This window comes from Capsicum annuum, chromosome 11 (assembly GCF_002878395.1).
Source record: "Capsicum annuum cultivar UCD-10X-F1 chromosome 11, UCD10Xv1.1, whole genome shotgun sequence".
NCBI lineage: Eukaryota > Viridiplantae > Streptophyta > Magnoliopsida > Solanales > Solanaceae > Capsicum > Capsicum annuum.
Genome location: NC_061121.1, coordinates 49,053,771 through 49,070,250, shown reverse-complemented (window position 1 = coordinate 49,070,250; position 16,480 = coordinate 49,053,771). Strand labels below are relative to the sequence as shown.

Below are 16,480 nucleotides of genomic sequence, written 5' to 3'. Positions count from 1 at the left end.
CTTATGACTTTCAAACAACAAGTTATGTTTCATAGGAAAGAGTTGACACTACCACATTATATTTTGATTTATGAGATGTTCTACAACTATTGCTTTAGATGCAAGACTTAACTCAAGGACTTTCAAGTAACAAATTATGCCCCAAGGGCAAAAGTTGACTCTACCACGTTATGTTTTCATTTATGAGATGTTCTACAACTATTGCCTTAGAGGCAAAACTTAGCTCAAGGACTTTCAAACTACAAATTAGGCCCCACGGGCAAGATTTAACTCTACCACATTATGTTTTTATTTATGAGATATTCTACAATTACTGTTTTAGAGACAAGACTTGGCTCAAGGACTTTCAAACAATAAATTATGCCCCATGGGCAAGAGTTGACTCTACCACATTATATTTTTATTTATGAGATGTTTTGCAACTATTGCCTTAGAGGCAAGACTTAGCCCAAGGTCTTTCAAACAACAAACTATGCCCCATGGGCAAGAGTTGACTCTACCACATTATATTTTTATTTATGAGATGTTTTACAACTATTGCTTTAGAGGCAAGACTTAGCTCAAGGACTTTCAAACTATAATTTATGCCCCACGGGCAAGAGTTGACTTTTACCACATTATGGTTTCATTTATGAGATGTTTTACAATTATTGCCTTAGAGGCAAGACTTAGCTGAAAGACTTTCAAATAACAAATTATGCCCCACGGACAAGAGTTGACTCTACCACGTTATATTTTCATTTATGAGATGTTCTATAACTATTGTCTTATAGACAAGACTTAGCTCAAGGATTTTCAAACTACAAATTATATCCCATGGGCAAGAGTTGACACTACCATGTTATGTCTTTATTTATGGGATGTTCTATAACTCTTGCCTTAGAGGCAAGACTTAGTTCAAGGACTTTCAAATAATAAATTATGCCCCACGGGAAAAAGTTGACACTACCACGTTATGTCTTCATTTATAGGATGCTCTACAACTCTTACCTTAGAGGGAAGACTTGGTTCAAGGACTTTCAAACTACAAATTATGCTCCACGGGAAAGAGTTAACTCGACCACTTTATATTTTTATTTATGAGATGTTCTACAACTATTGCCTTAGAGGCAAGACTTGGCTCAAGGACTTTCAAACTACAAATTATGCCCCACGGGCAAGAGTGGACTTTATCACGTTATGTTTTTTTTATGAGATGTTCTACAACTATTGCCTTAGACGCGAAACTTAATTAGCTCAAGGACTTTCAAACTACAAATTATGCCCCACGGGCAAGAGTTGACTCTACCACGTTATATTTTCATTTATGAGATGTTCTACAGCTTTGCCTTAGAGGCAAGACTTAGCTCAAGGACTTTCAAACTATAAATTATGTCCCACGGGTAAGAGTTGACACTACCACGTTATGTCTTTATTTATAGAATGTTCTACAACTCTTGCCTTAGAGGCAAGACTTTGTTCAAGGACTTTCAAATAATAAATTATGCCCCACGAACAAGAGTTGACACTACCACGTTATGTCTTTATTTATGGGATGTTCTACAACTCTTGCCTTAGAGGCAAGGCTTGGCTCAAGGACTTTCAAACTACAAATTATGCCCCACGGGCAAGAGTTAACTCGACCACATTATATTTTTATTTATGAGATGTTCTACAACTATTGCTTTAGAGGCAAGACTTGGCTCAAGGACTTTCAAATTACAAATTATTCCCCACGGGCAAGAGTGGACTTTACCACGTTATGTGTTGATTTATGAGATATTCTACAACTATTGTATTAGAGGCAAAACTTAATTAGATCAAGGACTTTCAAACTATAAATTATGCCCTACGGGCAAGAGTTGACTCTACCACGTTATATTTTTATTTATGAGATGTTCTACAACTATTGCCTTAGAGGCAAGACATAGCTCAAGGACTTTCAAACTATAAATTATGTCCCAAGTGCAAGAGTTGACACTACCACATTATGTCTTTATTTATGGGATGTTCTACAAATCTTGCCTTAGAGGCAAGACTTTGTTTAAGGACTTTCAAATAATAAATTATGCCCCACGGATAAGAGTTGACACTACCACGTTATGGTTTCATTTATGGGATGTTCTACAACTCTTGCCTTAGAGGCAAGACTTTGCTCAAGGACCTTCAAATAATAAATTATACTCCACGGGCAAGAGTTGACACTATCACGTTATCTCTTTATTTATGAGATATTCTACAACTCTCGCCTTAGAGACATGACTTACCTCAAGAATTTTCAAAGAACTTCGTAATAACAATTCATGCCCTTAAATTTACTCTGACGTCAAAAAAAGAAAATTCCTTTGTGGATTATCTAATTTTTTATTTATTAGCAAAATATAATAGAAGTTGAGAAAACAGAAAAAATCGATCAAACAAAATAGAGAAATAAAAAAAAGATTGAGAAAAAAAGAAAAGAAAAAACATAAAGATCAAGAAAAAAGTGAAGAATTAAAAAAATTGAGTAAAATAAAAATGAGAGGAAAAATAAAATAAAGTTTGAAAAAAAATAAGGAAAAAAAGAGAACTGAAAAAAAAAGAAAAAAACGATCAAAAAAAATAGAAAAATAAAATAAAAGAAAAAAAATAAAAAGTGAAAATAATAAAAAATAAAATTTGAGAGACAAATAAGTATGGAAAGTTTTAAAAATATATTTGAGGTGAAGAGGGGTAAAATAATACTTGTACTATACTTAAAAAGTAAGCAAGGTTATTCTTTAAAGACATTTCTTATTAGAGTCAAATATCTAAAGTCACCCATATTTGGGTCTATGGCATGCAATTTCCTGGACTAAATGGGTTTTTCCAACTATCAGGCTAGTCTTTTGGGTTGGGTTCTCCCGTTTGGTTTATAACATTGATGCTTTCATTGAGAGTCTCACGTGTGGGGCTGTGACTCGGAGTGGTGGCCTGAACCCAAAAGGAGTGTCAGCCGTGACCAATGAGGATCGATCTATGCGTAGAGCCGCAACTTGGAGTGGTGACCTGTGTGCAAGGAGTGGTGGCCTGGATCTAAGAGGGGTGTCAGCCATGACCAACTGGGCTAGCCGTGACCAACGAGGTCGTTGGTTCTCAAGCGGAAGCGATTGTTATGAACCAATTCTCCCAAATTGGAAAAAATAGAGAAATATTAATGTGCTTATAGATCAAATGGGTTCTCCCATCTATCAGGCTAGTCTTTTGGGTTTAACTCTCCCGTTTGGTTTATAACATATTACTTCCCCAATCTTCACATTAGTTGGTCATTTTTATTTTACATGCATGTTAAGAATTATAAATAAAAAGGTAGTTTTATTAATTTACTCCTTCAAAAATTTCCTCAGAACTTTACATATATAAATGTAAATAATACTTTCTAAAAGAATTATTTGTAAGGTGTTAAGCGGTTGTGGTTGTTGAAGATAATAAAATGTGTCCGTTCGATCAAAAATATTAATTCTAAGGGATATGGATAAAACCTAATGAATGTTTGTTTTGATTTAGTAAGATGGACAAATAATATGAGCATTTCTAGTAAGATGACCAACTAATATAAGGAAATATTAGTAAGGATGATCATACTGATTAAGCAAGTTAGGTGATCTCTTAAGTGAGGAGTCTCAGATTTGAACTCGTTACCTGCTTTCTGATTGGTCGAGCCCGTCGCATGAATTTACCTCTTATACGTGGTTTGCATGCTATTTATTTATACAAGAATGAGATTAGTTACCGTGTGCTCCATAAGTATATCAACTGCAGATTTTCTTGTAAAAAAAAAAGTACTTCGTCATTTCAATTTGTTGGACATATATATTTTGACTTGACATAAATTTTAAGAAAATAAAGAAAACTTTTAATTTTGTGTTCTTAAATTAAAATATATTAAACGTACCAAAACGTTCTTTAATCTTGCAGTCTTAAACATGTCATACGAAAATTTGAAATTAAAAAGTTACTAAAAAGAAAAATGATCATTTTTTTTTAACATACTAAAAAGCAAAGTCGATCAAACAAATTGAATTTGAGAAAATATTATAATTATATTATTAAATGTTGTGTACCTCTTTAATTTGGGTCACTACTCGAGTTGCTCATTCCCTTCTAAAGTAGCTTAACCTTTATATGAAAGGCTAACTTGTTATGTTTTGTATATAGGAAATTTCCCATTGCCTTTTCTTCATAAGTGGGAGACACACTAAATTAGCCTAAGAGATCCTAATTATATATACAGAGAGAAAAGAGCTAAAGAAGATAAGAGATATTATTATTATGGCTATAGTAGAAGATATTTTGCCATGCACTGCCATGGTGATAATAGAAATGTGCACTATTTTCTTGACAATTATGGCAAGCACAGCCATGTCAAGATTAGGGATGAGCTCTTTTGTGTTTGTGGTTTATACAAATGCTCTTAGCTCAGTTATTCTTCTTCCTTTTTCATATTTCTACCATAGAAAAGACAAGTAAGATTTCTTCATCATCATCGTCATCTTTTTTTTTTTTTGAGGGGTGGGGGGGGGGGGGGGGGTTATTTCTTCTACAAATTAGATGAACATCTTATCTTAAACTAGAGAATATACATCTATAGTTATGTGTTGATATTTGATTTTTTTTTTTTTAATTTGCTGCAGGATACATGCACCATTGTTTACTTTCCCAATACTTAGCCGTGTATTTCTCCTTGGTCTACTAGGGTTAGTTCTTTCTCTCTTTTTTACTACAGTAACATATTTAGTGTAATCTCACAAGTAGGATGTACGCGTGGATCTTACCTTTATCTCTAGGGATAGAGAGATCGTTTTTAATAGATCCTGAACAAAAAAATATTATTGGAATCATTTCAAGCTAGGTAGACCATTTTTATGAGAACTAATTTCAATGATTAATAACAGAGATAGATTCAATATTTAGTTTGATGTGTTCAATTTTAAGGCTCTTAAACTGATCTTCTTGTACTTAATGTTGAATTAAAGGATATTTGAAATTTTTAGTGGTTTTATCGTGCCATGCACACATATTTATACCCACAAATACCAAAGACTCGGCTCAGTTCAAATCTATTGTGGAGTGCATCATCCTCTGATTAATAACATTACTTGACTCCCACCATTTTAATTTATATGTTTTGCACTATTTGTTTGTGTAGGAAGTTTAAGAAAGAAATTTTGTTTTTAAAATTACCCGTCGAATCTAAACAACTCTTAGATGTTTGTCTAATTATAAATCATAATAGTACGGGAGAAATAAGTATTTTAAAGTTAAATTATTATAGATATGAAAAGTTAATATTCTTTTTGAAATATACTAAAATTGAAAGTGTGCTATATAAATCGAGAGGCAAAAATTGTAAACTACTCTCTCCGTTTAAAAAAGAATGACCTATTTTATTTTTTAGTCCGTTTTCAAAAGAGTGACCCCTTTCCCTTTTTGACAACACTTTAGTTTTAACTTTTCACGTGACATATTTAAAACCACAAGAATAAATTATTTTGATCAATTTGACATAACTTTAATTTAAGACTATAAAATTTAAAAATCTTCTTTATTTTTTTAAATTTTGCAAGTAAAAATAGATCACTCTTTTTGAAATAAAGGAAGCAATATTTAGCAACACAATCTTGAAAAAGTGAAGAATCTCACATCAGTCCTTTCAAGAGATGAGTGATCTCTTTAATATGAGTTAGTCTCACTCGTTGAACTAGTTTGGGGGTTAGAATTATCCCTGGATTCAATTTTTTCCTGAAAAAAAAAAAAAAGTTGATGACAAATTTGATTTTGTGATGTGTTTACAGGGTTACAATAGCTCAGAACCTAGCATTTGCTGGACTAAGTTACAGTTCACCAATTGTAGCATGTGGCATGGCTAACATGATCCCAGCTTTAACTTTTATTCTCGCTATATTCCTCAGGTTTTTTCTTCAACCATGGAATATTCTTGATTATTCAATTATTTTATATTATATAATTCGTGTTGATTGGAATCTTGAAAACTGCTAGATACCTAAGAGCCTTACACAAAAGAAAAAGATTTGCCAGCTCCCACCATTATTATTATTTATTTATTTCTCCGTTAAATTTCTTGCAACTTGAAGATGAAAAAAGAGAAAAAAAAGTAGTATGACAAAAGGTGATGTAGAAAGAGAGAGAGAGAAATTTGTGGATGATGTTAAAGTGGGACATCAAGTTTGATTAATTAGATTCAAGAACCGTGTGTTTATGAATCTAATGAATCTATATATGGTGGCCAAGCGTCAATATAAATATAAATAGAGTTTAAGTTTTGTCTACACTATAAATAAGCTTAAAAATAGAAAAAGAAAAAATTAGATAACATGTAATAGCAGATTAAGTTTATTTGATAGTATAAAATATTTTGTACACTATGCATAAAACTTAAATTCATATAAATATTTGAATCCAACTTAATATATGGGCCAAAAAAAAAAATCAAAGGGAAAAGGGAATCATTTCGCCCATTTAAAAAATAATCATATTATATTCGTGTTAGTCTGTTAAAAAAAAATATTTTTCAACTAAATTTAACTTTTTATTTTATTTTACTAATTATATAGATCTTTGTGTTCGACTTTTTCCTGATCTAGCACATAATAAAAATTTTAGTATAGCAAAGTACTGTCTTTTTTAATTTACTCTGCGTATTATTAGATTATACCATATAAATTAAGAAATTAATTATTTAGTTTGATGTAGATGGTTGGTGCGGAGATGGACCTACTATACGTGCCACTTGTTTTGCTTGTAAAAATAGTCAAACATTTCTTTCCAATGAAAAGTTACGATTTTCTAAACAGTTTCTGCTAAGGAAAGAAAAAAGAAACTAAACTATATGGCAGAGCAGTCCATTGAAAAGTAATCAGTAAATAAATAAATTTTTATATATTACTATATGATATACGTGATATACGTATTTTTGATACAAAATGGTACGAGTATATATCTTTTTTGTATAATTAGCTATTGATCGACCGATCAAATATGTAACCTGCCCAAATAAGAAAACCTCAATAATTTTAGCATCTAATTACTCTAGAATGTTTGGTAGCCTGATTATGATCCACTGGTAAACTCATCATTATTAAATAGATGTATATATGCTAAGTTTCTTATTCTCCGAAAAAGTTTTGGTGTTATATTGTTGAGAAAAGTTTTTAACACCACAGCACGTAGAAAGATATTCCCTGTTGGAGATGCATATTGCAATATGTTCCTAAAATATATGTGTCCCCCGAGTTTAAGTGTCTGTTTGACATTGCTTATTTCACACACAAAAAAAAACACTTATTTGAGAAAAAATATTAATTTTTTTTGAAAAGAATGATGTTTAGTAAACTTGCAAAAGTGTTTTTAAAAAGAAGCATAGTTTTTCTGCTTTTGGAAAGAAGCAGAAAATTTCTGCTTTTCAAAAAAAGTAGAAGCAAAAGCAGAAAATTACTTTTTTCATGACTAAAATATCTCTATCACTCTCTCTCTCACTCATTTTGCACGTGTGTCACGTCAATATAAAAATTTATCTAAAAAAAATAAAATATATAATATGCAATTGCAGTTACAATATAGTATGCAACATTATATTCATTTAAATGAGAAAAATATATAAAATTTTAGATTCAGATTTAAACCCAAAACAATAAAAAAATTTAAGTTGTTTCAACTATATTTAGCTATATAAATATTCATACCTTTAAGATTGAAAAACCTTGTTTTCTTTTCTTTTGCTACATACTCCGTCTACAATTCAAAGAAAAACACAAAAATATGAATTCAAGATGGGAACGGAAAAGGAAAGAGAACGGGAGAAGAGAAAAGCTATATACGCGTCTATTATTAGTCTCATTTTAATTGTACACTCTATTAACAATATTCTCCATAATTATTTCTTACCATATATTTTAAGATTTTTATTTTTTCAATAACTAAATAATAAATTGAAAAAAATAGCAAAAAGACGATTTTGTCTATTGCGAATACTCTTAATGAAGAGCAAAAAGTTCTTCACACTTTTCTAAAGTTCTTCACACTTTTAATATATTATAGATATAAATTATAGATATACACACACATACACACATTTTACATTATAACATATTATTGTTAATGACTATTCTAATTCAACATAACCAATATTATTTTAGGAAAATAAGTATTGATGTGAAGAGCCAAGGAAGCCAAGCAAGAATGATTGGAACCGTAATATCAATAATTGGTGGAATGTCAATGACTTACTACAAAGGTCCAGTGGTGAAGCAATATTCTCCATTGTTCCTTCAGTTAGCCAGACCACGCCTTCTTGTTTTCACTTCAACACATGAGAATTGGGTTCTAGGTTGCTTTTTATTTGTTACTGCTTCATTAGCTCTTTGTGCATGGAATATTATTCAGGTAATTTACCACTCTAATTTGAGTCCTTTTTTTTTTGTTGAGAAAGTTACAACATATATACCGTTCGTAGTTGAAACATACACAACATTTACATTATCAGTGCATAAGTTGCGTATTGATATACATATTACATGTATAATATACATATATGTTTTGCAAAATATACATAATCTATACATTTTGTGCATATTTTGTATACTAGTTGACAGAAGTGTTTAGGGCCGTAGTTGTCCCCTTTTTTCGTCCTTTGACCATTAAATGCAAATTTTTAGTATTTTAGTATGCGGAAGACATTTTTCAAGAAAATATTTTTCACAAGGGTCATCAAAAGGGGGAAAATGGCTTCGGTCGTTTACGGGTGGAAATTAAATTACTTAATTTTATCATACCAAAGACACTTTGAATTGCAGTATACTTACCTTTTTTTTTTTGGTCAGGCTGGAACTATCAGAAAGTACCCACAGGTGATGAAAATAGTGTTTCTATATACTTTATTTGGGACAATACAATCAGCCATATTTGCTTTCGTGATGGAAAAAGATCTAAATGCTTGGAGACTCAAGCTTGACATGGAGCTTCTTGTTATTGTTTTAACTGTAAGCCCACTAATTGAAGTACAGAAACTTTCAAGATTTTGTTTTATGTATTTCTTGTCCATCACCATTGTCATAATCACAGAGTCAGGATTTTCATTAAGGGAATTTAAAATATAAAAAGTAAATATACGAAGAAATTAAAGAGAACAACATCTACTATATTATGTATAAACAATGTCGAAACTATGTTGGCGTTACGTAGTGAGTAGTGTTTTTGTTTTCTATTTCTATACTTCGCATTTTTATATGGACTGACCCATTTTTGTAACAACCCAATTTGGTACTAAGTTGATGGACTTGCCCAACTATATAAGGGGCATTTTAGTGCACAGTAGCGGAATTTTTTTGGATATTTTGAGAAATAAGTAGTCGGTTTCTTTCTCTCTTCTTCTTCACAGAACGGTTATTGCATTCTACTCCTTTTCTCCATAATTTTGAAACTTTCACATGGTATCAGAGCAGAAATTCGCTAAATTCTAGTGATTTTGTTTTCTCTGATCCTATATATAACCTCATGCATTTTCGGTCGGATTTTGATCTTTCTTTGTTGATTTCTATCTGAATTTTGACGGAAAATTGCAATATTTTGTTGATCTCTAGCGGAATTTGTGACAGAAAAGTACAATATATTTCAATTTGATGGTATTTTTGTCCGATATCCTTGCATTTGCACTTGTCTTCTCCGATCTAGGGTTCTGATCTGAAGGCATTTTTTCGGGTATCCTCAAATGTGAAGTCGACTTCTCCGGTAAAGTATTTTTTTAGGTTGTGGATTTGTTTTATACTCCGTTTCCTTATCCTCTACATTTTCTTCGGTTTTTGAGGTGATTGTTTGTCGATTGGTTGAGTGTATTATCTACGATGAACACTGAGCGAGTAGATTCCTCTAGTCCTCTTTTTATTCACTCCTCTGATGTTCCTGGAACGTCTTTAGTACATTTACCTTTTTCGGTGTAGGCTTTGGCGGATGGAAAAGAGGAATAATTATGTCTTTGAAAGCCAAAAATAAGATAACATTTATTGATGGATCCTTCCCTAGGCCACATGAGGGTTCCGCTCATGCGCGACTATGGGATAAGTGTAACAACATGGTGATATCGTGGTTAACTAGTTCCTTGTCACCAGAAATTGCTGCTAGTGTGTAGTATTCCAAGACCGCACAGAGTATATGTAAACAGATTAACAAAAGATATGGCATTATAAATGGAACTAAAGTTTTTGATCTTAAGAAATAACTGGCTTCTATATCTCAAGGAGAACTTGCCATAGCTTCTTATTTCACTAAGTTGAAAAAATTGTGGGATGAGTTGGGTTCAATGTGTAAAAATCACAGTAATAAGTGCACATGTGCTGCAAAAAAAGGTTTAAAATAAGAAGATGAAGAAAACAAACTCTACCAGTTTCTCATAGGGCTTAATGATACTTATGTTGGTGTGAGGAGCAACATGCTAATGATGAAACCCTTTCCTTCTCTTGATAGTGCTTATAATATTCTTTTACAAGATGAAACACAATAACAAGTCAGTCCTTATGCTCAACCTCATTCCAAAATGGCTTCTTTTCATGCAAAACTGAATTTTAAGTCCTTTCAATGTCCACAACCACCTCCAAGGAAATTTACTCCGAAGGACCATTCTATCCATGATAAAACTCTTCTCACTTGCAAATATTGCAAGAAACCTGGACATTGCATTGATCAGTGTTATAAATTGCATGGCTTTTCACCCAACTTTAAGTTCACCAAAAATAGAAAGTTTGGGACTGCTGCTAATGTGAAGTCCAGATCTCTTTAGAATTCTGAGCATACTACATCTGCACCTTCTTTTTCTGATCAAGGTTGATTGGTTCCTAGTTTGATTAAGAAGCAATCTTCTTAGTTGTTTATGTTGCTGCAACAATGCAATCTTCCTGATTCAAATGCTAGCCCTCAATCTGACTTTATGGGATCTGCTAACTTTGCTGGTAGTTCTTCTAACTTGCCTAATTTTAATGGTGTTGCTTATTTTGCCTGTATGTTAACTAGTGTAGCTAGAAGAATTTGGATAGTAGATTCAGGAGCAACCGACCACATGACCTCTGATAAAACCCTTCTCTTTGACATTACACCTCTCTCAGTTCCCTACCGACCACATGACCTCTGATAAAACCCTTCTCTTTGACATTACACCTCTCTCAGTTCCCTACTTAGTTACATTACCTAATGGATATAGAGTGAAGGTGAGCTCTACAGGTTTTCTCTCTCTATCTTCAACTTTTACTCTCCATCGGGTACTTTATATTCTTACATTCAAGTACAATCTGATTTCTGTGCATAGACTCATTCAACAATTTAATAGTATTGTTCTCTTCACTGCTTCTTCCTGCCTGATACAGGACCTTTCCAGGAAGAAGCTTCTGGTACTTGGTAAGTTGTACCAAGGACTGTACCACCTTCAACACTTTCCTAACTCATTCTCATGCTCCTCCACTCTGGACACAATTTTCTCAACTGGACATGGTCACTTTATTTTAGATTTGAATAATGTTCCACCATCTATGAATGTTGTTCCTTCCTTTCCTTTAAATGAATCTGTAGCTACTAGTTTGTTTCCTTCCTATGTTTCTGCTGCACAATCTATGGAAAATGTAAACCATGTTGATGTACTTTGGCATTAAAAGTTGGGACACATTCCTTTTGTAAAAATGAAGTGCATACCTTCTATATCCTCTGAATTGTCTTCGAAACAATCTTTTATTCGTCACATTTGCCCTTTGACTAGACAAGCTAGATTACCATTCTCGGACAGTTCATCAAAATCTACTTCTTTATTTCAACTTATCCACATTGACATTTGGGGGCCCTACCATACACAAACATATTCTGGTGCTAGATATTTCTTGACTATAGTAGATGATAATAGTCGGGCTACTTGGACACATTTCTTAAATTCCAAAAGTGGTGTTTTTTCCATGCTTAAAGCTTTCATTTCTATGGTTAAGACTCAATTTAATCTACCAGTCAAAACCATTAGAAGTGATAATGCCCTCGAGCTTGGTTCTTCTAATCTAGAAAAATAATTTATTTTTCGAATAATGGAATCATACACCTAACCAGTTGTCCTCATACACCTTAACAAAGTGGTGTTGTTGAGAGAAAGCACAAACACCTCCTGGAAACTTCAAGAGCTCTACTTTTCCAATCGAATCGTCTTAAAAGTTTTTGGGGAGATTGTTTATTAAGTTCTACTTACCTAATAAATAGATTTCCCTCTTCAATTCTTTCCAACAAGACACCTTTTGAATTATTATATGGAAAAGCCCCTTGCTATGACCACTTGAAACCCTTTGGTTGTTTATGTTATGGATCAGTGCCTAAATGTCAAAGAGACAAATTTCAACCAAGGGCTGTCCCTTGTGTTTTTTTTGGGTATTCATTTGGCCAAAAGGGATATAAACTCTACAATTTGAAAACCAAATCTATTCTCATCTCCCGGAATGCCATTTTTTATGAGTCTATTTTTCCTTATTCTTTTTCTTTACCTTCTCCCACTACTTCCATATTTGGTTCTTCTCGTTGTCTTATACCTGATGATTTTATCTTTACTACTCTAGATCTGCCCTTTCCCGACTCCTCTAATATTTCTCCTCTTTCCACCTCTGTGTCATTATCTCCACCTCCTTCATCTGTCCATCATTACCCTCCCGTACCTAGGAAGAGTTATAGACACCATCAGGTTCCTTCTTATCTACAGGATTATGTGGTTCAACTTTCTTCTTCCATCTCCAACTCCTCTACTACCTCTGTTACTACTGTCTTGTCTTCTACAACAGTTGAGCCTCGCTCTTACACTCAGGCAGCTGCCAGTGAAGCTTGGCAAGAGGCCATAAGGAAGGAGTTTGAGGCATTAGAAGCTAATCATACATGGGATATTATAGAGTTACTTTTTGGAAGGAAACCTATCGGATATAAATGGGTTTATAAAATAAAACATAAAGCTGATGGGTCGGTGGAGAGGTACAAGGCTAGGTTAGTTATTTGAGGTGACACTCAAATTGAAGGGGTTGACTTCCATGAAACATTTTCACCCGTTGTGAAGATTTGTACCATTCGGTGCCTCATTGTTTTTTCTATTAAGAAACATTTGTCTCTTTTTCAATTGGATGTCAATAACGCTTTCCTTTATGGGAATTTAGATAAGGAAGTGCACATGAAACTTCCTTAAGGTCTTTTTGTTTCTTCCTTCTCACTTCCATCTGCAGCTTTAGTTTGCAAGTTACAAAAATCATTATATGAACTTCGGCAAGCCTCTCGACAATGGTATGCCAAGCTGTCCCAAGCTCTTTGTTCAAGAGGTTATACCCATTATTTAAATGATTATTCACTCTTCTTTAAGAAATCAACCAATTCCACTGTGTTCCTTGCTGTATATGTAGATGATATCATCCTTATCGGGGATGATTTGACTGAAATCAAGGCTTTAAAAACTTTCTTGGATGAGCAGTTTAAGATCAAGGATCTAGGGATGCTCCATTATTTCTTGACTATAGAGTTCTATTATCATCAGTTTGGAGTTTTGTTGCACCAGAAGAAATTTATTTCTGATTTACTTGCTGATTTTCACTGTTCCGAGGTTACGTCTGTGGTATCTCCTTTGGATTTAAGTGTCAAACATCAGTCTGATGTTGGTTCTCTGCTGCCTCATCCAGACTCCTATAGAAGTTTCATTGATAAGCTTAATTTTTTTACGCAGACTAGACCTGACCTCTATTTTATTGTACAACACCTTAGTCAATTTTTACAGTCTCCTCGAGTTCCTCATATGGATGCTTCCTTGCGATTTTGCGATACTTAAAAGGGACTCCTGATGTTGGGATCTATTTGAATAACTCTCTTGATTTCTCTTTGGTGGGTTGTTGCGATAGCGATTGGGCTGCATGCCCTGATTCTCGTCGCTCTGTTACTGATTTTTGTGTCTATTTAGGGGGCAGCTTTCTCAGTTGGAAATCCAAGAAGTAACCTGTGGTTTCTTTGTCCTCCGCGAAGGCCGAATATAGGGTTATGAGCAAGCTTGTTGCTGAGTTGTCATGGCTGGTTCATTTGCTATTCGATTTTGGTTTAAGTGTTGTTCGAGGTATTCCTATTCTTTGGACAGTAAGGCTGCTATACATATCGCCAAGAATCCCGTTTTTTCATGAACGAACTAAACACATCGAGGTTGATTGTCATTCTATCCGTACCAAGTTGGTTGAGGGTCTTATTTCTCTATCTCATGTGCGTACTTCTTTCCAGCCAGTTGATATATTTACGAAGTCGTTGACTGGTTCTCAGCACCAGCTTTTACTTGGCAAGTTGGGTGTGTGTCCACCCTCCAACTTGAGGGGGGATGTTGGCGTTACGTAGTGAGTAGTGTCTTTATTTTCTATTTCTATACTTCGCATTTTTCTATGGACTGACCTATTTTTGTAACAACCCGATTTGGTACTAAGTCGGTGGACTTGCCCAACTATATAAGGGGCATTTTAGTGCACAACAGCTGAATTTTTTTGGATATTTTGAAAAATAAGAAGTCAGTTTCTTTCTCTCTTCTTCTTCACAGAACTGTTGTTGCATTCTACTCCTTTTCTCCATAATTTTGAAACTTTCACAGGTGGGTTAAAGGGTCCTTGGTCTCCTTATATGGTCTTAGGAAATCCTCCCCTTATGAGCTAGCTTTTGAGGTTGAGTTAGGCCCAAGGTCCATTTCTTTATCATGGTATCAAAGTCAGGCCCACCCAGTTCATTGTTTCCGATGTTGGGCCCCCCGTCTTATATTGTCCACGCTCCAGGTGTCCATCCCTGGGCGTGAAGGGGGTGTTGGAGTCCCACATCGATGGGTTAAAGAGTCCTTGGTCTCCTTCTATGGTCTTGGGCAATCCTCCCCTTATGAGCTAGCTTTTGAGGTTGAGTTAGGCCCAAAGTTCATTTCTTTATCAAACTATATACCATATATTAACATGCATTTTTTTCTTATTTTTAAATAATAGGCAATTTTTGGAAGTTTAATACGTAGCAGTGTCCAAATGTGGTGCATGCGATTGAAAGGACCATCTTTTCCTCTATATTTCAAGCCGGTGGGAATTCCAACAGCTAGCACTTGTGGCTGTTTACTTTTTGCTGATACTTTTCACTATGGAAGGCAAGTTTAATTTTATCTTTTTTTTTTTAATGGTTTAAGTCATATGCAATATAATAGTATATAAGAATAAATAATCTTTACACTATCAATATAATTTAACTTGATATACATATTAATCATCATATATTTTATGTTATAAATCAGTGCTTCTTATATAGATTAAATCAGGAGTTTAAGATATAGTACATAGGTCTTAAATGAAGAAATTCTTACATCATCAAGTCACCATTACATGTTGTAGTGTATAACCTCTTTTATTTTTAAGATTACAAATTTGACATTTTGAGCTAGGTGCCTTTTTGGCGATCTGATGAATATATGACTCAATACTTATTACTTGCAATTACCTTTTAATGATCTGATTATGTAATTATTTCTTACATTGTCAGTGAATAAAACTTAAATTTTTCTTTTCTTTTTTTTTCAAAGAGATGGGAAGAGAAAAAAGAAAAAATATGCTTAGAAATGGCAAATAAACGATACTTTATTATTGTTTTCACCTAAACACAATAGTATTGATGAATATTTGCAGCATGTTGAGTGCAATTATATGTGGAATGGGTTACTACACTACACTATGGGGACAACTCAATGAAGATGAACAAACAAGTAAAAAGATTAAGGGTAGCATGTTACCAACTACATCTGATGAGAAAGTTCCACTTTTGCAAGAAAGAGAAGAGGAAGAAGAACAAGGAGATTCAAAAGTCTAAGATGGAAAGTTAATTAAGATGATGGAGATCATAAATGTAATAAATGCATGCTAGAAATTTTCAATTTGTTGTATATATGTGTTGGGAGGATGTATTTTTTCAAGCCTACCATCACAAGTTGAACAATGAAATTGTTGTTCAACTATATTAGTTTTCTCTTTAGGAAGAGCTCTTTGTTGATATGTTTGATTGAAAAAAATGGTGTATGTGTTGTTAATTTATCCTCTTTGTTAATAGTGAGAGCATTGGTTTTGAAATCAATATTAGTACGAGTTTGTGATTGTATACACTTCATCCGTCCCAAATTACCCGTCCCAAATTGAGATGACACAACTATTAAAAAAATAATGATTGGTAATGTAACATTACCATTTTACCCCTATTAATTGCGTTATGTTGTTAGTCCCGATATTGATGGAGTTATTATATGGCTGATACCAAAACACTTTTTGTATGGAGTCTTGGATTTATAGAAACAAGAATAATCTCCCATACATAGAGTTGTTGAGACATTAATTTGGCCTGCCTTTTCTAGGGAGGATGCTCTATAAGGATAGACATATACATATGGACCGTTTAGGAAAGTTTTGACTGAAAATTGTACTCCATCCGTCTC

General features: G+C 33.5%; 1 protein-coding gene across 1 annotated transcript; it reads left to right on the top strand.

Annotated features, from left to right (window-relative positions):
- The first annotated feature begins 4,151 nt into the window (after positions 1-4,151).
- LOC107848323 (WAT1-related protein At1g70260) lies at positions 4,152-16,125 on the top strand. Its single transcript, XM_016693059.2, has 7 exons — positions 4,152-4,463; positions 4,632-4,694; positions 5,793-5,909; positions 8,154-8,400; positions 8,838-8,996; positions 15,000-15,151; positions 15,684-16,125. Exons 1-7 carry the CDS (start codon positions 4,270-4,272, stop codon positions 15,862-15,864), a joined length of 1,113 nt encoding a protein of 370 aa, XP_016548545.2. The 5' UTR covers positions 4,152-4,269; the 3' UTR covers positions 15,865-16,125.
- Positions 16,126-16,480: the final 355 nt, after the last annotated feature.

What these genes read in the sequence shown, in the direction of transcription:
- LOC107848323 (XM_016693059.2), top strand. Translation starts at nt 4,270, where the DNA reads ATGGCTATAGTAGAAGATATTTTGCCATGCACTGCCATGGTGATAATA. An exon ending in TTCTACCATAGAAAAGACAA is followed by an intron (nt 4,464 to 4,631) that starts GTAAGATTTCTT and finishes AATTTGCTGCAG; the next exon opens with GATACATGCACCATTGTTTA. An exon ending in TTTCTCCTTGGTCTACTAGG is followed by an intron (nt 4,695 to 5,792) that starts GTTAGTTCTTTC and finishes ATGTGTTTACAG; the next exon opens with GGTTACAATAGCTCAGAACC.